This window comes from Heptranchias perlo, chromosome 22, assembly GCF_035084215.1.
Source record: "Heptranchias perlo isolate sHepPer1 chromosome 22, sHepPer1.hap1, whole genome shotgun sequence".
Lineage (NCBI taxonomy): Eukaryota > Metazoa > Chordata > Chondrichthyes > Hexanchiformes > Hexanchidae > Heptranchias > Heptranchias perlo.
Window position 1 is genome coordinate 37,210,390 of NC_090346.1, and position 26,760 is coordinate 37,237,149.

At 38.6% G+C, this 26,760-nt stretch overlaps 1 protein-coding gene across 3 annotated transcripts in view; it reads left to right on the top strand.

Annotated features, from left to right (window-relative positions):
- LOC137340660 (bromodomain-containing protein 8-like) overlaps positions 1-26,760 on the top strand; it is an 86,132-nt gene that overhangs the window by 18,854 nt on the left and 40,518 nt on the right. For all 3 annotated transcript variants that reach the window (XM_068003286.1, XM_068003283.1, XM_068003285.1), the window contains exons 11-21: positions 286-462; positions 6,085-6,359; positions 7,312-7,656; positions 9,918-10,110; positions 11,099-11,145; positions 12,165-12,382; positions 13,088-13,180; positions 16,213-16,281; positions 19,243-19,420; positions 20,772-20,876; positions 24,860-24,904. In XM_068003286.1, the coding sequence (XP_067859387.1) occupies positions 286-462; positions 6,085-6,359; positions 7,312-7,656; positions 9,918-10,110; positions 11,099-11,145; positions 12,165-12,382; positions 13,088-13,180; positions 16,213-16,281; positions 19,243-19,420; positions 20,772-20,876; positions 24,860-24,904 (1,745 nt within the window). The remainder of the gene's footprint in view (positions 1-285; positions 463-6,084; positions 6,360-7,311; positions 7,657-9,917; positions 10,111-11,098; positions 11,146-12,164; positions 12,383-13,087; positions 13,181-16,212; positions 16,282-19,242; positions 19,421-20,771; positions 20,877-24,859; positions 24,905-26,760) is intronic.

The following is a 26,760-nucleotide window of genomic DNA, read 5'->3' on the forward strand; positions in this document are numbered from 1 at the left end:
CAGCCATGATCTTATTGAATAGCGGAGCAGGCTCGAGGGGCCGAATGGCCTACTCCTGCTCCTATTCCTTATGTTAGGTTTGGTTGATGTCATCGTTCTGTGCTGTACTGTACTGTGTTTTCATTGGAATCTTTAATACATGCTTACGCATAAAATACATTTAGAAAGTTCAGTTCTCAGTGGGTTCAGTTGTCCTTTAACTAAATAAAGAACGTGTGTGTTGAAAATGGTTCCTGTTGCCTGTCTGCATTAGCCTTGTGTGTTTCTTTGTGCACTTTGTGTTAGGAGCCCCTACTCTGTCCAGGCTTTTGGAGGCCGGCCTCTCGCACTTCACGCCACCTTTCGTTCCCTTCTCTACTATCAGCAATGAGGCACTACCTCCAGTTAAACCTATGCAAAATCTAGCTGACCAGGTGTGTTCAGCCGCCACCGCAGCAGTGACGCAGGAGAGCAGCGGGACAGGTCTGTCACAAGGCAGTCTAACCTATCGCTGCCAGATCTCAGCAAACATGCAGTAACCTAATATCCTGTTCCTTTTAAAGATTGTCCCAAACTTCTAGATCTGGATATAGAAGAAATATTCCAGGCAAACTAGTGGGATTTCAAACTAACGTTTTAATAATAATACCCAAGGACAAATGCCTTTTGGTCCAATGGCACCACATGACACTCGGGTAGGATGAGAACCAGTGGCACCATAAGTCAGCTCTAAAATTCATATCTCAAACAAACAATACAAATATCCAATCTCCAGAGTGGAGCTTTTACTTAGTTGATGTCTTTTTAATATTTATCTAATATTTGTCTAGTTATTATATAAAAGATTTTTGGTGCCACGTCCAGTTAAAACTTCCCATCCTCACTCTAAATTTTCACATATGATTTTAAAAAAAGCATCTGCACAATGAATTATCCCAATTGGAGAGATTCAGAGAAATACTGAAATAATATAAATGAGAAATGCAAGGGGTGTATGTTGATGCTTCACTTTGGAGATTCAATATGGTTTGATGCAAAGTATTAGAACAGTGACTGATTTCCATGCAAGGTGGATTTGAATGAGTTCTGCTGTTAGAGAGAAGCTGAGCAGAGGCCGAGCACCTTCCCGGAAAAAGGAAAATTGGAGGGAGAGTAATCCCTGGGCACTCTTCCATCCATTGTTATGACTAGTTATAGTGTGGCATTGCAGGCGAAAATAAAAGCTTTATACAAAAAAATACTTAAGGTTATGGAGAGTGGGATAGTGTATATTCTAGAGAGAATAAAATGCAAGCCATGTGTATCATTGACATTATATATGGTGGCTGGGAATATGTAATACACTCTTGAGGCTTTAGTATCATAAACCATAATAAAACTAAAACAGTTTTGCACAGTTATCCAGTCCACAAAACTTGCATTCTTCAGCACATTAACAAACATCTATCTTTCTGGTTCATCTTGTCATAACACCACTAACTCTACAATTTCAGTTGTCGATCTTTTCCTTTCAATCCTGTGTAATAGGAAAAGTGGGTAATTTACAATATTGATTTTAGACCAGAATGTAATGGGGTTATGCAGAGACTATTACACTGTGTAATAGAGGTGTGACACTTTCTATACAAATATCAAAATATTACTGTTTCAGAAAAAGTAAATGCCCAATGCTGCAATGGATGTAGTACAGGCGTAAATAACATTTTAAATAAAGTAAAAAAAAGACATGGATCTGTGGTGCCAAAAACAGAGTTCTTAGATTTACTTTCAAGTAGGACTAGAGCAGAGTCTTCTGATTTACTTTGTGTTCATTGAGACTGTATATGAGTTGATCTGTAGTTTTAGTGCAAATCCTGATGAACTTCTTGGCAGTGACTCCCATAAATTTCTGTTCTTGGAGCAGGGAGGCACTTGGCCAGGCATGTGGAGACTTAAAGGGAGGCAGGGGAGTGTGATTGCCAATAAAGAATCATCTTATATTGGTTCTGTATGAATTTTCAAAAGGGAGTTGTTCCTTTCTTTTGGTAATGATGGAAATTCTCAAATTTCCTGAAATCACAATTAGTAACCAGGGACGTAGTTTAATTAGTCCAGTGTCCCAGTGGAAGAACTATTAAATCATTCAAGCTATTAAATAAATCATTCAAACTATTAAATCATTCAAACTATTAAGCACTGAAGAACAAAAAAAGGAGGGGGAAGCAAACATGGATTCATACCTGTAAATTATTAGTATGCTAAGTGTCCAGCATTTGGGTGGAAGCTGCTTTGTGCAAAAATGAAAAAGGTGAAGATAATCTAAGAGCAGGAAGTTTCATTGGAGGGGCAGGAAATAATAACTGAATTTCTGAGTTGGGATCAGTTTGCTTCTTTGGCAACACTCTTAGGTTGGACACTGACTACTGTAACGCTTGTGCACCATCATAAGATACCATGGCTCAAACAATGTTCTTGAGCGTGTGTTCGTAATGTTCATAATACTACACTATTTATAATAATCCACATTGCAAGTTTACAAAATACTAGCAGACTCTCCAGTGACATAGCTCACTGAGTTGGAGGAAGGATGTCAAGGTCTTGGAGACGATGCGAGGAGATTTACTCGAATGGTACCAGGGAGAGGGACTTCAGTTATGTGGAGAGACTAGAGAAGCTGGGATTGTTTTCCTTAGAGCAGAGAAGGTTACGGGGAGATTTAATAGAGGTGTTCAGAATTATGAAGGGTTTTGATAGACTAGATAGGGAGAAACTGTTTCCACTGGCAGGAGGGTCGCTAACCGGAGGAAACAGATTTATGGTAATTGGCAAAAGAACCAAAGGGGAGATGAGAATTTTTTTTTACACAGTGAGTTGTTATGACCTGGAATGCACTGCCTGAAAGGGTGATGGCGCAGATTCAGTAGTAACTTTCAAAAGGGAATTGGATATATACTTGAAATGGAAAGATTTTGCATGGCTATGGGGAAAGAGCAGGGGAGTAGGGCTAATTGGATAGCACTTTCAAAGAGCTGGCACAGGCATGATGGGCTGAATAGCCTCCTTCTGTGCAGTATGATTCTATTCAGTTCCTGTAGTATGAGGCTTTGTTCTTTGTGGGAGTCTAGTACCAGATATTTTTTCTTGTATGTTAGTAAGAATTATTGGAAGAACTAGGGCTGCAGATACATTAAAAGACAAATGGAATTCTGTGTTTTATATATAGAAACATTGAATAAAAAAGCAAGGAAATGGATGTTGAATTTGTACAAGATATTAGTTAGACCATAGATAGAGTATTGCTTACAGTTCTGGGCACCTCATTATAGGAAGATATCACAGCCATGAAAAGGGTATGCAGAAAATTCACTAGAATCATAGCAAGAATGAGAAGTTAGTTATGAAGAAAGGCTTGAAAAATTGAGCCGATCTCAGTGGAGTAGAGTCGGTTACGATCTATTGGAAGTTTTCAAAATTATTGGGTTTTGAGAGTGTAAATAGTGGAAGATTGTTTCTACTAGTTGGCAAATCAGTTACAAGGGGGTATAGACTCAGGATTATCAATAGAAGGAGGAAATTAGAAGAAACTAATCAATTTCTCATGGCACTGCGCACGGGGAGTCAAGAACAACTGTTGTCTTGTGAAGTGGGACAAGAAGCATCGCCGGCTATCAAATTAATGGGAAAACCTATTAAAAATGTGACAACGGAGCCACCGAATGTGGACACAATTAACATTGAAAACGTCATAGGTACTAGTGCCATATGCCTCTTGAATGGAAAGAAGACAAGACATACTAATTTTCAGAACATAGATAAAAGCTAGATTTTTTTCACCTCACAGGGTTATTAAAGCATTGAATGAATTACCACAAGTGGCTACTGAGGCAGATACTACATTATTTAAAAGGGAATTAAATAAGTATTTGCAAAGAAAAAAATAAAAGGTTATGTGGAAAGAGCAGGCAAATTGGATAAGAATAAACAGCTCTAGTTGAAGAGATGGTAGCAGCATAGGTGCAGTGGTTTGGATGGCCTCATTCTGTGCTGTAATTTCTGGGAATAATCAGATGAAGTCTCAACCATTTGACTTTAATGGTTGCTGGGAACAGATACTGGAGAAATTGTAATGTGGTACTAGTGGGGAATATTTACCAGTAGCCTGATGCATGCTCCAACAATGCTGACTAACTAAGTGATCATTAGCTCTGAAGTTAAATTTTTTAACAGGTGATACTGTTGGGGAAGAGTTTCATGGGCAGTGGCTAGTTTCAGAATGATATTGGTGAAGGCTTGAGAACAGGCCATATGCCATCTTGGCTGTAGTTCAAGAAAACCAACAAGGAATAGAGATCAGGAAAATAGCCTAGAGAGGGAATTGCCCATGATAGTAGGAGAGGCTCAATGGTAAACATTCTAAGTTTCACAATTATACCAATACCCTCCCTATAATCATAGGACATAAAATCATGTATGAAGGTGCATCATATACACTGGATTTTACAACCCTGCATCAGCATTGTTCTGAGTTTGAAAGGGCTGTAACTTGAATTCCTGCACACCGAAAGAAACTACTATCAGTAGAGTAAAATCAAACCAACCCTATCACACATTTTAATAGCTAAAATTCTATTCTGATTACAATTCTTACAATCCACATATCAGCTGTTTAAAATAGTATTCACAGATGCGGCCTAGAGTATTTCCATGATCCCTCCTTTATTTAAGCATGATGCATATAAGTACGATGATCTGGGATTTTTATACTTTGGGCATTTCTTGATCCACCTTTGCTTTTTGGGACAATCTTTAACTGCTTAGAGAGAATGTGGACTAGATGCAAAATCACCATCAGCAATTCTTTTACTTTTAAGGTAATTGTATTTTAATAGTTGCCACTTTAAAAAAAAAAATCTTAATGTCTTTGTGTTACTATTATTTTAAAATAACCACATACTGAGGCATAATGGCATTGCATGTTGAATCTTCAACGTACTGTGCCACAGAGTGATAGGACATGAATTAATTCCTTCAGTTTCTGAGATAGTTGTCTCCTAATCTCAGTTGTTCTCCACAAGAGGGCAGCTGATTGAATACCAAGCATCTCTCCATAGAGAAAGGGGAAGAATTGGAGAGAGAACTACCCTGGACTGTTCAAGTGACAATGGCAGAGACCTGGGGGCAGGTCTTCAGAATGTTGTCTCAGCTGGAGATGTGAACTGTGCAGGACAGTATCAGGAATTCAAGAAAATAACTTAGGAAAAAATAATCTATAGACTTTGTCTTGGTAATACTCTACTGAAATAAAGTAAGTCAATGAGTAACACTGAGCATATGTCCATTTTCTAGTATTTAATTTTTTTGGGGGGACATTTAAAGAACTATTGACTGTGCTTTAATTCATATGTAATGGGGAATTTTATGTGAGGTAAATACTCTCAATTATTTTATACCATACAAACCATCTGGGAGGATCTCTGATCAAATGTGGATACTTTCAATGTTGCAAGTAAATTGCAAGCCAGCAATGATCCAGACAGGGCAATGGACCAGTGTATCTGAGTGGTTTGCTTGCAACATCAGGATCCAGTACAAGGATTCTCCTGAATAGTTTTGGAGATTTATCGACCTCCACAGACAAATGACTGAACCAAGGGTGAAGCAGGAATTACTGGGACGTTGTACCTCAAAGGTTTGGTGTCGTGCAGGAGTTATACTGATTATTTAGTCCTTCTCCACCTTATTTTGTACACAGGATTTTTTTCTAGGAGGATATCTCAGTTGTTTTCTCCTATCATCTGCAGCAATTTTTCTGCTACTAACATACCAAGAGAAAGATTTCTTCATGGTTGTCATATTAATGTATCATTTATGATCCCTTTCATAACTTTGAAATCCAAACTCAAGATATTTGAGCTCGTTTGCCCCGATTATTCAAAGTTACATTGCATTTTTACTAGAGTTTCCAAACTATTATGTTACCAATGTATTTTACTCAAATTTGAAACTATTAATTATATCATTAAATCATATTATAAAATATCTATTCTACAGGATGTCTGGTTAGAGTTGCAGAAAATGTATTCACTTTTAGAGAATAATTGATTTTTCTGGTCTTTGTTCTTGTAGTTGAAGAAGCCACCATTTGTGTTCAGGTAGAGAACTGTGTTGAGCAGCCATCACTGTCTGTATCCGGAGATCTTGGCAGCTTCTCTGTGTTAATTGACTCTGGAGAAACCAAGTGCCTGCCAGCTGGCACTCTGCAGATTACAAGAGAGAGCATTGCAGATCAGCACCGGTCAAAGCAACTTGAAGACAATGTAGACACTGATGTATCTGATTATAGTACAGATGTACTGCCCTTGGGGAACCCTGCAGACATCCTAGCAATCATTGAAGAGAAGGTAAACAGTTTTCATCCTCCATAACAAGTTATTTTTTTCCCTCATTTTAGGCACCTCCTCATTCAATACACCATTCCTTTAGAGGATAGGTAGGTCTCTGCTTGTGTTGCACTTGAGCTGGCTGCTGGGATCTATCAGAGCATTGGACTGACCCCATCCGAGATCAAGGAATCAAGAACGGAAGTCCACCTTCTACCATTATATGTTACAGCAAGGGTGCCTGAGAGTGTTTTACAAAATGATATGTCTGCTGCCGGATATGTTGCTGTATGCTGCGTTCAGTCCTGGGCACCGCACCTCAGGAAGGAGAGATTGGCCTTGGAGGAGTTGTAACGCAGATTCACCAGAATGATACCGGGGCTAAAAGGGTTAAATTATGACGACAGGTTGCATAGACTAGGCTTGTATTCCCTTGAGTATAGAAGGTTAAGAGGTGATCTGATTGAGGTGTTTAAGATGATAGTTTCTCTCTATCCACCCTATTTCCTCTGGTGTGGGAGTCCAGAACAAGGGGGCATAACCTTAATGTTGGAGCTAGGCTATTCAGGGTGATGTCAGGAAGCACTTCTTCACACAAAGGGTAGTTGAAATCTGTAATTCTCTTCCCCCAAAAAACTGTTGAGGCTAGGTCAATTGGAAAATTTTAAAACTGAGATCGATAGGTTTGTGCTAAGCAGAGGTATTAAGGGTTATGGAACCAAGGTGAGTAGATGGAGTTAAGATCAGCCATGATCTAATTGAATGGCAGAACAGGCTTGAAGGGCTGAATGACCTACTCCTGTTCCTATGTGCTGTCAGCTGTTGCCTGCTTCAAGAATTGCAAATTCAATTATATTAAATCATGTGCTGTGGAATATTTGGGAGAGCAATGGAAAGTCAGCAGTTGGTACCTGGAATCTGCAGGATTAAATTAAACAATTCAGCTGATAGGCCATCTTCTACTGTTTTGTAGGTGGAGGAAACGCCAGAGCTAATGGATCTTCCCACTGATGTTGAAGAGCAACTAGCTGCCACTGAGGGAAATGTTACCTCCCTGTTTCGAGCAGAGCATATGATAAAGGATGAAGCTGAAGAAGTCCAGCAGCAGTCTCATAAATTAGAGCACCGATCCAGTGATGAAACTCAAATGTTAGTTGGATTGGGAACTGAGGAGAAATTGATTATCAAAGCAATTAAACAAGAGTTGCCAGAGAAAGTGAAGGAAGAGCAGGAGGAGGAGTCAAATTCAGGACATGTGCAACAAATGGGGAGTACTGGAAAAACAGCAAATTCCCCAGACAGAGGACTAAAAACTGAGGTAAGAACAGTGGAGAAAAGTGAACACAAATTATAGGACTTTGGGCATATAAATGGCAAGGGTTTAATAATCGGTATATAAAATGAATTAAGTACTGGACCCACACCTAGAGTAAATTTACATTTGCAGTAGAGCCTACTTTGCTGGATATTTAAAAAGAAAAAGAAGAAATTTTTAAAAATGGCATTTTTAAGTATCAAGGAAAAATTCGAATGATATGAAACAATGTGAGTTTGCCCTATTTCTATCTCAAATCTGAAACATCCATCACTATTGCTGTCCAGAAAGGTGAACTAAGGTAGTTTCGAAGTGTCATCAAGCCTCACTTTTTAAAGAAAAAAAAATTACCCCTATCTTTTTTCCCCCTCTCTCTCTCTCAAAACATACTGATTCAGTGTTTGTTCTTCGAATGTGGGCAACACTGGAAAATTGCATTTTTGTTGTCCTGAGAAGCTGTTGATGGGCCTTCTTGAACCACTGCAATCCTTGTGGTGATGGTGTTAGTTGTGGAATTCCAGGATATTAATCCAACAACAATGAAAACAGTGGTATATGTCCAAGTCAATATAATGCGTGACTTAAAGGCTGATGGTATTCCCATGATCTTGCTGTTCTTGTTCTCCGTGCTGATATCGTGGGGCTGGGAAGTGCTGTCAAAATAAGCTTGTTGAGTTGCTGCAATGCATCCTGTAGATAGTACATACTGCAGCTATAGTCCACCGGTGGTGGATGGGATGGATACTGAGTCAAGTGGCAGGGGTGCCAATCAGGCAAAGTGCTCTATCCAGGATGGTGTTGAGCTTCTTGCATATTGTTGCAACGGCACCTATCCAGGTGAGTGGCGAGTGTTCCATCACATTCCTGACGAGCTTCGTGATTGCTGAAGGACTTTTGAAAGCTCAAGAGGTGAACCATTCATCACAAGAGTGTCTTGCTCTTGTAGCCACGGAGTTGATATGGTTGGTTCAGTTAAGATTCTTGTCAGTGGTGAACCCCAGGATACTGATGGGGAATTGGCCAGGGTCAGGGAGAGGTGGCTGGTATTTTCTTGTTGCATATGGTTATTACCTGCCACTTATGTGGCATGAGTGTTGGCTTCCACTTGTTAGCTCAAGCCTGGATTTTGTCTAGGTCCTACTGTAGGCTGGGATGGGTTGCTTCATTATTGGAGGTGTTGTGGATGAAGCTGAACACTAGAATCGTCAGCAAACAGCCACACCCGGGCCTAATGACAGAGAGAATGTCATTGATAAAGCAGCTGAAGATGGTTGGGCCGAGGACACTCCCCTGAGAAACTTCAGCAATGTCAAGGGACTGCAATGATTAGCCTCTAAGAACAACGACCATCTTCCTTTGTGTCAGGTGTGGCTCAAACAGTGGCAGTTCTTCTCTTGACCTCCATTTTCCTAAGGCTCCTTGATGCCATACTCGATGAAATGCTCCCATGATATTGAAGGCAGCTACTCTCACCTCTTCTCTGGCAATCGTCGTTTATGGGTGAATTTTGCTCCACAATATGCAAATTAATTTTAGTGCTTTACCCAGAAAGAGAATGTCTTGCACAGTGTTTTGTTTTGGCTGGTTGTTAATTCTCATTTCTAACATTGCCATTTAAGTAGTGATATCTTGCATTTCTTTTTCCTGCCTGCTAACTTTATTGTGGACAAACTTACATCTTGGTTGGAGGGGGAGGGGGGAGGGGATGAATAAATCCAGTTATTATTTATCCGGAGCACCAAGTTTAAAAATATTGTACTTTGAAAAATGTACCCTGCCTGGGACCATTTTAATTGGGAAACCTGGGATGATGAAGACAGTAGGGAAGAAAAATGTCACTGCCCCTGTAGGGAAAGAAGGGAACGTTGCAAGTATTTTATTTGAAGAATTAGAGGCAGAGTTTCTTTGCTAACAAAATTACTAAATTTTATATCTTTTTTAAATATAGGTAAGAGAACAGTTGAAGATTCCAGTACCACTTTGGTATCAAAATCTGAAATATAGCCATATTGCAGATTTTGTTATGTTTATTCTGAGAATGCTATACATTAATGTTTTGTGCATTTCTCAAATTCTATTGTATAATCTTTTATCATTAAAAATTTCTGTTGAGTCTTTTAGTAGACACTCAATGAAAACTAATAGTTTTGAGAAAGAGAAAGTGCCAGAGATGTGGTTGAGCTTACCTTTAAAAATACAGTCAGAAAAAAAGGTACCCTGCTGTCATTGATCCATTTTGTAAATTTTTGTTACTCAATTTGTAGGCATTTGGAGTGGAACATTCTTTGCCTCGGAGCACCATGAGAAGTAAAAGCACATCTGAGGAAGCAGCACATCCCTTGCCCCGGAGCACTGCACGAAGCAAAAGTACATCTGAGGAAATTGGACAACTGTCTCCCAGGACCACAACACAGAGCAAAAGTACCTCTGATGAAGTGGGACAACCTGAAATTGTAGGTCAGTGGAATGGGAAGTGAGTGGGAATCACTTGTAATTGAAGATGGCAAGTGAAACACCAACATGATTTAGTACATTCAGATTTCTTTCCCAGTTTTAAAGATATTTATTTAATAAATTCTTGAAAATTTTTGTTGAATTTTCTTTTTCTTTCCCCATTCTTTTTCTTTCATTTGCTCCCCTTCCTCCTCTCCTGAGTCATTGATTTATCATTAGCATATGATTCCAGAGCGCCTGTCTCCCTCTAGTCCTTTGTGCAAGTGACTATTCTTTGTGTGCACCTAGAATAGAGCCTGTTCGACCACAGGAGCATCACAGCCAAGTTTGAATCTGTCCTCAACCAACTCTCGAACAGACACACTTCCATCAGGGGTCACTGGATAACAATTAGGAGAAGGAATTTTTCCTGATGTAGCGCTAAATCAGAATAGATTCAATCTTGATCTGTACGTTTCAAGTCCTCAGCCCAGCTATATCTTTTTGTGCTCACTTGTGTCACTCATTCACCATTCAAGAGAATGGATCGGTGACGCTCTATCTGACTTTTTTTCCCCTGTATGGGAAGGCATTTGGCCTCTACTACTGCCTGACGAAATTGGGAATCAACCAGTGAGTATGTTCAGGTGCAAGCCAGTGTTCTTCATTTCTGTGGCATTGTATGTTGGAAAACCAACCTCATTCTACCAAAGAACCACCCAAATAATTTGCAAAATTTACTATAGCAAATATATTTTGTATTGATTTTCAATGGTTTTTATAAGTAATTTTTTGCTGCTTTTGGGCTGGAGGATTTTTAAATGGGATGGGGAAGAGTCGTAGTTGTGCTATTTTGCTGTGTGATTACATTTTTTACTGAGCCAGATTGTGATAACCTTTCTGCCTGATGAAAGATGTTCAGACACTAATTTTATATATACTGTATATGAATAATAATTCAGCAATAACATTAAAATTAATGCCAGACTCCTTTTTTGTTTTCAACCTTCAGAAGCCTCAAAGGAAGAGACTGGGGTAGTTGTAAAGGGCCAAATCAAGGTACTGTACATCTGAGATTGCTTCAGTCATTACTATGATTGGGGCTGTGAATGAGTCAATGAGCCTGTATATTGCCAGTTTAGTAAGGCTTGAAGCTATTGTGTACTAGAGTCTGTCTTCATAAAATGATCTTATAACATTGCTAATCTTGTGTGCCATTTCTGATATTTGAACTAGATTCTTTTTGTTCCTCTGCTGGCATAATGTACACCAAGTTTCACAGATGGACAGGATTATTGTTTTAGTTTACTTTAAAGGAACGTTTAATAACATCTGAATAATACAAACAGTAACAAAATAAAACTGATCAGTTCAGAAAAATGTGCAAGAAAGAGACAGTAATGATTTTTAATAAGGTTGAGTACCCAGTGCTTCATTATAAGAATACCTACCTATTGATCTAAAGAGAGGACAATTTGATTATGGTTTGGAGAATTTCTCTTTTTAAACATAAAAAACCATCATAGTGATACGGCGTATGGGGCATTAATGTACTGCATTATGGAATGAAAGGATTTGAATTCGCCCATGAGAGTTCCCGATGTTATTCGTCAGCCTCGAGAAGAGTGATAAACAGAAATTAATCACTTGCATCAGAGGCAGAAAATATTAGGGGGGTCAGTCAACTATTTAGCTCATATGCACTTCATTTTGGCCAGTTTAAGAGCAGTATTAGCAGAGACCTAAACACCGCTTGTTTTGTCCACCAACACCCGCAGCAAGCACTATTGCAGTCAGTCTTTTTCAGGCCTAACTGAGAAGCCATTTTTAATCTGCTTTGATATCAGTGGATGAGGGCTTAACACATTCATATAACATTCTTCTGTCTTTTTTTGACAGAAGCATGAACCCATTTAAAACAAATGGCATAATATTTGTGCTAAAATAGTGCTAAAATAGTGTACAGAGGAAGTGCGTGTGGGATGCACTTAGACTCTGTTGTAGTAATAATGAGTATTGTGTTAACAAAACAAGTATGTGACCTGTATAATATAATGATGGGTATGATTGGTTTACAGCTGCAAGAGGTGCTTGTTCCCAAGGAGGAGGATGGAGCTAGTGAAGCTGCCAGTATGGATGAAGCCAGGGAGGAGGAACCAAATGAGGTCTATATGTCAGAAACTGACAACGAGCCACCTGTCAGTGAAAGTGATGATGGATTCAGCATCCACAATGCACATTTGCAGTCTTCAGTCCATGCTGATTCAATACCTAGCAGCCCTGCTTCCTCTCAGTTGTAAGTTTGCAAGCTGTTGTTTCAACTCTTAGGAGAGGGAATCATATGATATTCATGTAGCTTAATGTGATCACACCAATATTAACTTAGCCCTGCACCGTAGAACTCTGGGCACAACCCATCCCCCTGTACTTCATTCAGTGTACACCGACACAGTTTTAATCATTGCCCAGGCATGGCATAGATGTTCTTTGATAGCACCAATTGCCTTGTAAAAATGCTAATTGTTTTCCAATTAGTCACCTGTTTTTATAGAAACAGCTGACTTTCATCCATTTTTGCACTTTGCTATATCTAATAAGCTAGGGTTCATTAACAAATGATTTTATTGTTAGGGAAAAGAATTTAAAACACTTGCACATACAGTATTGTAGGGAAAACATAAACGTTTTGGCTGGAAAAAGTGCTGTGTTGCTTACAGTATTTTTTTTAATGTTTATGGTGGAACTGAAAAACTAAATCAAAAATATAGTTTATTTTCATATCTCTTTGACTGCATATTAATATAATACTACTGCTTATAAAAATAACTGATAAAAATAAAATAAAATAATTTTGAATAGAGCACATATAATGTCTCTGTAATCTTCTGTGCAGGTACACACACATAAAGGGTATATTACCATTGATATCTGTGTGTGTCTTGTTGCATTATTACACCTAATTTGGTAGCCTAATTTAATTTCCCCATGTTGTTTTCTTCAGTTCAGTTTGTAGTGAAGACCAGGAAGCCATTCAAGCTCAAAAAATCTGGAAGAAAGCCATTATGCTGGTATGGAGGGCAGCTGCCAATCACAGGTTAGTGCCATTCTACAATAACTTGTCTTTAGAGGGAGGGGGCTAGTCCATTTGCCAATACTTAAAAGCAGTAACATTACCACTGCAATTAAAAACTGTTAACGAAGAAGGCTAACAACAACAACACTTTATGTTTATATGGTGTCTTTAATGTAGTAAAACGATTCAGGCACAACTGGCATTCATTCATTTTGTAGTTTTCCATAGAGGATGACTGGTAGGGATAATGGAGGTTGCTCTGCAGTGCATTAGTGGGTGACCACCTGAGGTTAAGATTAAGGCATGTTGAGTAAGGGGAGCCACACTGGGGTGTGAGTCTTGGAATTTGGGTGGAATGTGTGGTTTGACTCACTGATGGATTCTTGTGGTCTTTTCAGCAGCAAAGGGAGGAGTGGTTTGAAAGTTTCTAAGAGATATCTACAAACATTGAGTTCACTTTTGTTAATGGTTCCTGAGTGTGTGCCTGTCTGTCTCTCTTCCCTCTTTCTTTCTTGTTCTCATACACACTCTCACAGCTGTCACTAATTCAATTTTTTTTATATAACTCAATAAAATGCGGGGGATGGTAATCAGGTTTTCTGATTGCCTGAGAAGTTTTCAAATCAATTAATTTGTTTTCTATTTCAGAGAAAGAAAAATAACTCAAATTAAGTTCAGGCTGAACACAACATGTCTCCTTTCCCTCTCTCACACATACATTGCTTGATACACTTTCTAAAATAAAAATGAACAGGTTTTACTGAAAATTTGAGTTAAAAACCAGCTCAAATTCATTTTTCAGTTTGTGTTCAAGTTATTTCAAATTCACAAACTGAAATACTGTTGAAATTACAGAATCGCCATTCAAATACTGTTATACACAAATGCACAATTTGACTTTTCCATCAAGAAAAATAAAGAATAAAGTAGTTATAGTTAGAACATAAATAAAAGCTGTAACAGATGTGTAACCTGCACACTATGTTTGAAGTAGGGCTCTTTCTTTTCTCTCACTAACACACTTTTCTTTCAGAAAAACACTCATAAGCTTACCTGAATAAAGCTTTTGAAATTTGTCCTTTATCTTTTCTTCAATAATTTTGTAAAACAACTTAACAGATGTTGTTAGATAAGTATTGCATCATTCTGACTAACTAAATGCTAATGATGCACCCAGGGAAATTGTGCATAATGCAGATGCTGAAACTGCAGGATCTCTGTTCAACTGACAGTCACAGCTCTGGACAAAAATATCAAGTCCAAGCCCAGGTTTTTGGGAAAGGCTTTGACCATCAAGTAAAAATGTCAATGATGGTATTAAAAGACACAAAAGACAATTCATTGGGTAAATTTAATCATGTTATTGTGAATTAGGTTCAAAAAATAATTAAAACGGCTAATGGAATGTTGGCCTTCATCTCGAGGGCTGAAATATAAAGGGGTGGAAATTATGTTACAGCTGTACAGAGCTCTGGTTAAACCCCATCTGGAGTACTACATTCAGTTCTGGGCACTGCACCTCAGGAAGGATATATTGACCTTGGAGGGGGTGCACTGCAGATTCACCAGAATGATACTGAGGCTAAAAGGGTTAAATTATGAGGACAGGTTACATAAACTAAGCTTGTATTGCCTTGAGTATGGAAGATTATGGGGCGATCTAATTGTGGTCTTTAAGACGATCAAAGAAATTGATAGAGAAAAACTATTTCCTCTGCTGGGGCAGTCCAGAACAATAACAATGGGGCATAACCGTGGCTGCTGTGTGTACCATCTATAAGGTGCACTGCAGCAACTCGCCAAGGCATCTTCGACAGCACCTCCCAAACCCGCGACCTCTACTACCTAGAAGGACAAGGGCAGCAGGTGCATGGGAACATCACCACCTGCTTGTTCCCCTCCAAGTCGCACACCATCATGACTTTGAACTATATTGCCGTTCCTTCATCGTCGCTGGGTCAAAATCCTGGAACTACCTACCTAACAGCACCGTGAGAGGATCCTCACCACATGGACTGCTGCGGTTCAACGGCAATTAGGAATGGGCAATAAATGCTGGCCTTGCCAGTGACGCCCACATCCCATGAATGAATTTTTGAAATTCCTCAAAATTAAAGTGGTCAGGGCTGATGTCAGAAAGCACTTCTTCACATAAATGGTATTGGAAACCTGTAATGCTCTCCCCCAAAAAGCTGTTGAGGCTAGGTCAAATGAAAATGTCAAAACTGACATTGATAGATTTTTGATAGGAAAGGGTATTAAGGGTTACGGAACCAAGGTGGGTAGATGGAGTTAAGATACAGGTTAGCCATGATCTAATTGAATGGTGGAACAGACTTGAAGGGCTGGATGGCCTACTGCTGTTACTATGTTTTGTTTAAATCCTTATTTTGGACATTAGAAATGTCAGTTACTGAAAAAAATGGATGAATTTGTTTTTACAAAAAAGCATTTTGAGTAGTTTAATTGATTCACTTTTTTTTCTTTTTTATATTGGTAGTTTTCCTGACTCTTCAGGACTGGCTGTTTTCATAAGTCCTTACTAGTTTTTCATTGGCTGCTTTTACAGCTACTTTCTTTGCCTTTGATCTTTAAGTTCCCCATCTCTCTTGTTCTGATTTGCTGCTGTTTTACTTTGAGCCACTCAGGAAAGAGTCACGGTGAAAGTGTGAAAACGGGAACTTGGTGTGGCAAACAGGAAGTTTGCTCTAGATTCACGACTTTTAACATAATTGATTATGATCACTTTTTCTAAATAGTTTTTAACTAGAGATTAGACTCTGATTTGCTCTTGCTAGGTATCAGGTAGCCAACTGCTGTTAAAAAAATTTTCTTGTAATTTATAACTGTAATCTAAATTCTTCCATTACTGTAGATTACAATTTTGAACTACCTGCTATGTTTTGGATGAGACATTTTTGGTGGTTATTTTTGTACTGGTTATGCCCGACAGTACACTTAATAGATGAATGCTGAGCACAGAACAATATTGATGTTTTTGCAACATTTACTGTATATGTCACTGTTTCTAAAATGTATTCTTCCTTTTTCAGATATGCTAATGTATTCCTTCAGCCAGTAACGGATGATATTGCCCCAGGATATCATAGCATTGTACACAGGTCAGTTTTTTGGACAAGCAATGCAAATTCTTAACAGTTCTGCAGGATTTAGAGAGGGAATTTTGCCAGCAGGACTTCCTTCAAAATTCAAAGAATTATTTAGTTTAATACATTTTTCATGTTTTGTGTAACATTCTTATTTAGAGTTAATATTGATGATGATGCTAGAAGAGCTGGTTTAGAAGAGATACTAAGCCTGAGTGTAAACCTTAATTTCTGTAATGTGAAAATACCTGAACTCAGAGTTATTTGTGGTACGTCTACTGATGAAACTGCAGCTCTTTATTGCTATAGCTCTTTTTAGCTTATTGGCCTAATGATAATTAATACTCATTTTATTCACCATCCTTTTCAAAAGTATACTCAAAGAAAGGTGTATTTGTAGTTATTGATTTATAAAAGGGATCTTGATTGCAATGTTATCACCCAAAAAGTTACGCTGTGATGAAAAATCTCTCTAAAATTGCTCTAGCATTTTGTGTAAAATAAATCCAGTCTTGTAAGCATATTTGTTAGCTTGGGCTGATAAGTGGCAAGTAACATTCGCACCAGACAAGTGCCAGGTAATGACCATTTCCAACAAGAGAGAGTCTAACCACCTCCCATTGACATTCAACGGCATCACCATCGCCGAATCCCCCACCATCAACATCCTGGGGGCCACATTGACCAGAAATGTAACTGGACCAGCCATATAAATACTGTGGCTACAAGAGCAAGAGGCTGGGAATTCTCCGGCGAGTGACTCACCTCCTAACTCCCCAAAGCCTTTCCACTATCTACAAGGCACTAGTCAGGAGTGTGACGGAATACTCTCCACTTGCCTGGATGCGTGCAGCTCCAACAACACTCAAGAAACTCGACACCATCCAGGACAAAGCAGCCCGCTTGATTAGCACCCCATCCACCACCCTAAACATTCACTTCCTTCACCACTGGCGCACTGTGGCTGCAGTGTGTACCATCCACAGGATGCACTGCAGCAACTCGCAAGGCTTCTTCGACAGCACCTCCCAAACCCGCGACCTCTACCACCTAGAAGGACAAGGGCAGCAGGCACATGGGAACAACACCACCTGCACGTTTCCCTCCAAGTCACACACCATCCCGACTTGGAAATATATCGCCGTTCCTTCATCGTCGCTGGGTCAAAATCCTGGAACTCCCTTCCTAACAGCACTGTGGGAGAACCTTCACCACACGGACTGTAGCGGTTCAAGAAGGCGGCTCACCACCACCTTCTCAAGGGCAATTAGGGATGGGCAATAAATGCTGGCTTTGCCAGTGACACCCACATCCCATGAACGAATTTTTAAAAAACTTTCACTACAACGTATTTATCAAGATTCCATGAAGGATAATGGTTTGGTCATTGCTATTAATTTATTTGAAAAAATATAGCCCCAGGCATTTAACCTGCACGAGTGCACAATAATGCCTAGGTTACAGAGGCATCAGAAAAACACGTACATGTATATATGTATGAGCATAGAAATTTGCACTGTACAAACATAAATATACCAGTCCTTTTAGAATAATGATGTATATGGTGATGCAACATATTGGAGCACCAGTATACAACACTGCTGAGTTTTAGGATACAAGTTCATTTGAACAACCCTAGACTGCTGAGTTCCCAGTCTTCGCTGTGTTGCTCTGAGGAAGTGCTGAATGGAAGCTTGGAGATGCAAATGATATGCTCAGGCGATCTCTGCGAATTCCATTCTTGATGCAGTAATGTACCTGAAGCAGCTCAGGTTAATGCTTCCTTTCATTCTGTGAAGATGTACCTTGTTGCCATCACTTGATATGACTATAGTTGGAAACTTACCACGCAAGGAATAATGAGTGCTACGAACAAATAGAAATCCAGGTAATAGTTGTGCTTTTTTTTTAGTTTTGAGCTCTGGGTTCTGAAAATCACTTTTATGTTCAGCATTCTTTGAGACAAGAACTGCTTTTCCATCTTCTTTGTCCTCAATTATGATGACTGCTAGTTGGGGATTAACTGATGCAGTGGGTTAGCATACTATCTTTTTTTGTTGAATTCAGCCCAGTCTGATTGGATAAAAGTTGTCTCTTTCCTGATCTGAAAGGTCCTATGTGAAATTACCTTTGCTAGCCTCAACCCAATTTACAGCACAGAACTCCCATAATTTGATGTAAAATTGGAAAAAGTTTTCACTGCATCAAATTGACAGTGCTTCATGTGTCTCCTAAAACTGCTTAATGCCAACACTGGTATTATAAAAAGTAGAAAGTGTTCTGTTTGCCAGCATTTGCATCCCTTACCTTGGTGAGCTTAAAAATTCATTTAAAAAAATCATTAAAATGAGTGTCAGTGGGATTGATTATCAACCCCATGCCATTTGACATCTCCGTAAATAACAAAATACTGTGTACTGAATTGGTATGATATGGTTCAGCACTTAAAATTTATGCATGTAGGTATTTTGGGGGGTTGATAAGGAGGCTGGTACTATGCAGAGACCACAGGAACCATATGGAGAAAGAGAAGGCAGATTTTAGCCAGTGACCACTTTTATGAGCCTGGACCCCTCAAATGCTGTTGAGTAAGTTTTTTTTTCGAACAATATGACAGTGTTACTGAAATTTCCATTACAGTGATGTTCTACCTAGTATGTGAGGGTACATAAAATGGTGATAATCAAGAACCATGAGAATGTAACATCAAGGTGCGTCGTAATAATGAATGTCTGCAGTATCCACAGAATTACAGGGAAAATAATCTGCACCTTCCGACAGAATATAGAGATCAGAATTATTAGAAAGTTCAAGGTTACATACATTACAAGTAACATGTACAGTGATGTTTTTGTTGATTGTAGTGGAAAAATGCCCATTAAATAATATATCACCAGGAAATTATTACAAGGGAGAGTGGTAATGGTAGAGGAGAAAGGTACTTGTACTGACTACTGTGTTTCATCATCTTTTCAGACCGATGGATTTATCTACAATAAAGAAAAATATTGAGACTGGTCTAATTCGTACAACAGCGGAGTTTCAGCGTGACATAATGCTGATGTTCCAGAATGCAGTGATGTATAATAGCTCCGACCATGATGTGTATCACATGGCATTAGAAATGCAGCGAGATGTCTTGGAACAAATCCAGGTAGAACATCCACAACTTTTAATATTTCATGAACATGTAAATGATCAGGATATGTAAGTTCATTCAGATAGTGTCTGGACTAACCCTTATATAAAAAAAAAATCCTTCTTGTTGTAATGAAATTGTCAAGTTATAAACGGGGGGATGGCGGGAGGGGGGAATATATGGACTCTCACTTTATTTTGTAACCTCAGTTAGGGCCAAGTCTTAAGCTGCACAGTTTAGAAATGTGAGTTAAGTTTCTATGATAATAATGTCATAGTTCATCCTCTTTACAATTGGGATTAGTCCGGTTGCGTTTTCCACCCTCTGCATTGGTTGGATATGTTTTTGATGATGCGACCAGAACTAAACACCATTCTTTAAGTGTGGTCTCAGCAGTGCATTGTAGACCCTCCTTATAATCTGCAGGACACTTGTAATCCTGTGGTGTAGCTATACCAGTGGTGTCCAACACCTTAGCCAAAAGCTAGATGTGGCTAATTGCATTCCTGTTTAGTGAATAAAAAATGAGTAATAGACACCATTGTTGAGTATGTGATCTCAATACATATAGTCGCATGGCTTACGTAAATGTACTTTAACCTTTTTGTGCGTTTGTTGGTAAAACGGTAAGATGAAAAGCATAGTGTGCGAGTGTCTTTTGATCATTGTGAGTGCTTTACTTCCTTGGTTACTGAATGGTAGTAGATATTAAGTAAATATACACGTGAACTACATTTACGTGTGTAGTGTGAGTGTACGTAAGGCATTTTCTACTAAAATTAGTGCATGTTGCTAAAATGGTATTACCGTAGCCAGACCTGTGGCTAGTCAGCAATTTCTATTGGACAACACTGAGCTATACACCTCAGCAGCCTATTTGCTGTTTTAGTTGCTTCACTACTGTAAAAGTAATGTCAAATTTCACTCCAAGATCTCTTTGAGTCTCCCTCTGCCAGTTCAGTCTGATTCAGTTTACACCTGTGATGTACATTTTTGACCACAATGCAATACTTGACATTTATATCAGTGTTAAAATGTATTTGTTTAGTCAATTTCATAACCTATCTAAATCCTCTGCTACATACTCTAATCTCCACTTCTATCCCTATTTAACTATTTAGGTGGAAAATCTATACTTTTGGTTTAACTCCCAAATAATCCCTTTTTGTCTGATTGTGGATTAGAGAGGGAGGGCAAGAAGTCCAAAAATCCTTTTAAAGTTACCCTCCTCTGACTTGGGAAAATAGCCCCAAATGCTGAGAGAAGTACGACACATGCTTCATGAACCTGTTGTAATATTGCTGTTGCTTTGGTTTAGGACTAGTTTTATCTTCCTCTGATTTTTTTTTTTTCCCTGCTATTTTAGCAATTCCTAGCCACGCAGTTAATAATGCAAACTTCGGAGTCTGGAATCAGTGCTAAGAGCCTGCGTGGGCGCGAGTCAACACGAAAACAGGATGCTGCAGAGAAGGTCAGTGCATATCTGTAAAACAACTATTTTATGGAAAGCCAGAACCATGACTTCTATTAGTTTGGTTTGCTAACAGTGAAACCTGTAAAAATTGACTATTAAATGTCAGACATTGCAATAATTTAATTATTTAGATTTGAGCCTGTATTAGGAAACCCTCTGACGTCAATCACAAGCTGTATACTGATCAACTTGTAAAGGTAACCCTGGTTTGGAATTAAAACTTGCTCTTACACCGTCATATTGTCCTTTATCTGATTTCTCCCCCATATATAATGTTTATCAACTATAACTTACTGCTCCAGTGAACTATTTTACAATTATCCAACACTGTTTTGACTTCTGGATTCAGTACTATATTGGAATGAACTTGGCATTCTCTATCAAAACGCATTCCCTATCAAAACACATCCCCTAACATTGAATTAGTTCCCACATGTAGCATTCTGATGTTGTAGCTTACAAAATGATCAAATATTAAATCTTAGAAAACTTGGATCTTGCACATTCTTAAACTCTGATTTTTATTGCTGCTGCACAAGCACAACAAATGACTGTGGATCCATGTGTTCTCTGAGTAACATGCCACCTCTGATAGTTCACAGATAGGTAATGTCCCAAACTACATTTTTATCATGCGGTTCAGTACATAGTGGATAAATGTAGCATGTATAACTTGTAATTGAAAGGTGATATTTTAATCTATAAATTGCCAACACTTCCAGAGAAATTCCTATCTCCCTGAGTTAACTGATTTCGCTTGTTTTCAGCTTGTGAAATGTGACACGGAATATAATACTAATATTACAATCTTAGAGCTACTTAAATATCAAGAATAGCTTTATTACTGTAATATTAATCCAATACTAAAATAAACACTAGAAATAGTTTTAATAAATGTTATTTCTGCTAGCCCTCTTGTCACTGTTTTCCTCCTATTTTCTCCTTTCTCTTTTTTTACTTCCATTTTACTTGTTTCTATCTAATCTAACCAGCTTATCTTTCCTAATCTTTTTCCCCTTAAAAAAAAATGAAGTTTAAAATCTTCAACTTAGCTGCTTTGGGAACAAGTTTAGACAGTTGGGTTTTCATTAGCTGAATACTGGTTTTAAAGGCCAGTTTTCCAGTAATTGAAAGTCCAGAATTTTCAAATTGACCTGGTCACTTTTGAAATATTTTAAAGTTATAATCAGGCAGAGAAGTAATGCAGGAGTGCGTTTGGTGACAGTTCAGTAAAGCCCAGCGACACCCGAATGAGTAAGCCTATCTGCTATGGTCGAAGGGTTGATCTTGCAGTGTTAGTATCTGGTTTTATTAAATACTGAAGTTGGCCAAATGGGACTGGTGTCAGAAATGCCCTAAACCGTTGTCCACATTGCATGTGCTGTTAATTACATATACAAGTGTGATTGGAGCTTAATTTTTAAAAATGTAATTTCACTATTATGATTTAATTTAGAAAATCAACACCAAAAATTGCACTTTCTTCATTTACAGGTTAGTGGGTGTAGAAATAGGTGGTTGGTAATGGTGAGTTTGCTGCAGGGTTACTAGACTAACAATAATTGAGATAAATACTTTGGTATGAGAATAGAAAGGAGGAGGAAAGTTTGAGAAATAATGTAGCCAATTTACAGATTCGGCCAACGAGTTTCCTTTTGGGGTATGAGAGTTTATTGATACATCAACATGGCGCAAATCAGTAATCAATTGTGCATTACAGTATGGTACAGATTATCAAGCAGTTATATTTTAGTTAGCAAGCAGATATACACCCTGGCGCTTCTATCCCAGATCGTGCGTTGATCAGACCCAGGACTCTTGGGTATTCCTGGTGAGTGTGCTGGTAGCTCAGAGATGTCCTTCTACCCATAGCTTTGCTGACCCTTTTATATCTTAGTTGCCGAAGGTATCACGAATGCCCTTTTCGCAAGGCAGCTGTCTGCCATGAGGTTAACGAGATTAAGTCGTCCTTGCAGCGTTCTCAGTTCTGCTAATATCTGTTAACTTGCTTCCTCGTTAGAAGACAATGGCTAATTTTTTGATAGGCTGCAGTTTGTATGAGCTGGAACAAAAGGTTGTTAGCCAGCTAGATAAGGTAGTCAGCTCTTAGCCTGATGTATTTAGCCAAATAACTTTTAGGATCTAACATAAGTTTATCCTTTTTCCTCCCCACGTGCTATATGGCGTGGCACTGAGCTATACAGATCAGAAAGTTGCCAGGTTCAGTCTATGGTCTGTTTTTAAGTTAGACCATGTCGGCTAGGATTACACTGGGGTGCTACAATTGGTCTTGCTGTACCTGAGCTAAGGAAGGGGGGAAATGGGCCTGTTGTCCAATCACCTTCAGGTGATCATGCTGAAAACATGTAGGTGTGAGGTGAGGATAGCGTCCGGTTCAGCTGTGATGACCCTGCTGTCAAAGTGCTTGCTAGCACTCCCTGCCCAGGCTGATACATGACGTTTTGCCACCTGGGCAAGGGACCATTTATGAAATCACAATGCAGCATTGGAGCAGAGTACGAAAGCGAAGGTGAGAAAAACTAGCAGAACGTTTTAGGGAAGAAACAGGATGATAACATATATTGGACAAAATAAGATCAAAGAACAATTTAAATGAAAGTAAAAACTGGAAAAGCACTTGAATGTTGTAAAATACAAATAATTAACATTGTAGATTAAAAGTTTGAATTTTCACAGGGGATAAGAGGAAGTAATGGTGACAAATATAAACTTTAATCAGACAAAACTGAAAAGATTTTAAAAGAAGCTAATTCCTTTATCGAGGTCCTTTTATATTTCCCTGGTCTATACCACTCCAGTGCCCTTAAAAAAAATAGACTTGCCAATTTAAACTACTACCACAGTAAAATACTAGCATAAAACGTTTTCATCCATACTTCCATTTTGAGTGATCTCTTTGAGGGATTGATGTTGAGAGAGTTGTAGATTTTGGCTCATAACCTGACCTGTCCTCGTAGTTACATTATCACTGGATTTCAATCCCAAATCTAATTGATGAAAATATTGTCACTTGACATGAAATGTTCTCACTGTCTTTAGAGAAACACTGTAGTCCTCAAAGTGACAGCAAAGGTTGAAGAATACAAAACTGTTGGCCTTTGGGAAATAACCTAGTGGAGCCACCTTTGGCTTCTCATGTCACGGTGAAGACAATAGGTTGTTCAGGTATTCACTGAATTGACTGTTATTGAAGTGCTGGTAAGTGATTGCATCCATACAAGATGCTGACTCCTTTTCTCTCATTGTTAAAATAGTTGCAGTATTTAAATTCTGCCACCTGAGCCACTGTAGTGGCCTTGAATATGCAATATAATGTGCTCAGCTGTTGACTTTGAGCACAATAAAGCACTAACTTGTTTGACCCCTTGGAACAGGATTTTTATAAATCCCATCCCAAGCATGATGAATGTTTGTATAACGAGTTATTTCCAAATTTATAATGCCGGATGCCTAATCTAGTCTAAGGCTTCTATGAAAGCATAATAGCATTACACTTTGCTTGTAGTTCTGATTTGCAGTTTGCAGGTATAGGTATCCTCAGTACAGCTGGCCATCTGTGTACAGTAATCCTAAAACTATGATGTCAGTAGGAAAAGTCTAGAATCCTAGCCCAGAGGTATAACCATGGATAGAAGTGTTGCTGTAAAATCAGTTAATATGGTCAAGCAAATATAATCCCTTTTTAGTCATGTATGTAAAAGTGTTTAACTCCCACTTGACAGTTTAAGATGTGCTTGGAATCCCTTATCCTTTGTTAGTGATCTAATAATAGCTTGGACTTCCTGATTGATGTTGTAACCCGGTGATAAACCATTCAAATAAATGGGTACTGCCAACATTAAAATAGCATTGAATGGAAAATCCAAGCTGATGTCTCCAGAGGGTGTGTAGCTGGTTTGTTTCTGTGTTTGCTCAGGTTGAATCTGATTTGGTGTTTTTTTTTGTTTGTCCTTTAACAGGACAGTGTCCCCATGGGCTCTCCTGCCTTCCTTCTCTCTCTCTTTGTAAGTATTCAATGCAGTATGTAGATAATAACAACTCACTTGTAGGAGATGTCAGAGTCTGGAAGTGAATGTTCTGCACTGAATGTTAACCCAGATTATTATGCTCAATCTGTGGTAAATACTGTGGTTCATAGCTGGTCAAAATCTTAACTGTGTTTTCTGTGAAAGTTTGTTTTGATGAGATTGTTCCAGTTTATTTCATTAGGTTCAATAATATCCGATATTTCATCGCTCCGTAAACGCCATATTAAAATGTGGTATTGTCTGTTGATCAGCTACACCAGCTGCCATGTGACTGCTGTGAAGTCAGTGCCAGTTCGTAGCTGGTTGTGTCTAATGAGCTGATGATCAGTTAGGTGCTCTCTGGAGGAAGATCATTCAGTTTAGATATGGAATCAAACAACATAAAGAGAAACTTCAACCAAAACAGCATCTTTCTGTTTATATAAAAAAAATGGGGAATAGGCCTTCGTAATGCTGTCTGCCAGAATTTTCAAGAAGCCAGAGAGATGTAAACCAATGGAAGAAAGCTTCTAGATCTAGTGAAGGACAGTTTAAGGCATTTACGTGTTCTACTGCTAGAATTGCACGTGATCTAAATGCTCAGGACCCAGCGATAGGAGCAGCGGCATGCAGCCTGCCTTCACTCTGATAGGGCTCTACAACAGGACAGGTAGGTGATGTTTCCCAAACTGTAGGATGCTGTTCAATGAATTCTGAACAGCGTTACTGCAGGTCCCACCTTTCACTTGAGGGAACTGACAGGATTTATTGATATTTATGAATAATTCAGGTGGTGTTTTAAACCACATACTGCTGTTTTATGGAAAAGCCTAGCTTGCTACATATCATCTAACTATGGCAATTCCTTCACCTGTGGTGATTTCTTGGTAGGATGGGATCATTCTAGCACCTTTGTTCCTTTTTGTTGTGCTGTATCATATTCTGTAGAATTTTGCAAAATATTAATAACATTTTTGGAAAGCTATCTTTGGAGCACAGGTTAATCTTGAGTGTTACCATCTTACACAGAGTTCACTACAGGAAGAAGTAATGGCAAATCACTGAATAATCCAGTGTTACAAGCTGGATCTTTCCACAACACAGCAATCCATGGTCCATATTTTGTTTCTGTGTTATAACTATTGTGCTGTTCCATTTTTAAAAAAAAATAGGATCAACATCCCCTTCAACTAGGAAATTCCAGTCTTATACTATGTAAACTGAATTGTGTTCATTGGGTTAGTCAGGCTACTTTAGTGCATCAGTCAGCTGGCCGGTTAATGAAATGGGATTTTGATGAAATAAAAGAACGACAACATAATATGTTACTAAAGAGACAATGGCACCCGCATTGAAACTCAAAAATCCAGAGGTGAAAATGATTATATAGTTTCTGCTAGCTAGTGAGCAAACACGACCAGTTCCTTTTGGTCCTGTATCATGGCTGTAGTTTAAAACCCTGGATCAATGTTTGGCTGAGGTTTCACCCAGCAAACAAACAGTGGTGATGGCTGGTTATGCATCTGTTCCTCCAGTTCTTCAAGTCCCTTAATATATAAAACATAGCTACATGTGATCTTCAGTTCTTATTCTTTCTATTTTCTAATTAAGTTTATATAGGACTAATTGGTAATCAGCTCCTATTTGCCATATAAGGAATTTTTAAAGCAGTAATTCCATCTTAACAAATATACTTCAGTATTCTTGAGTGATTTCTGTTACTTGTATTGTGAGTAGTCTTACGCTTTTTGAATCAAGCAACTTAGCTAGTCGTTATAAGCAGGCACTGAATAGCTTATTTAGCTTTTCTCTGTCAAATAAAATCTCTTAATACTACATTAACTACCATGCCA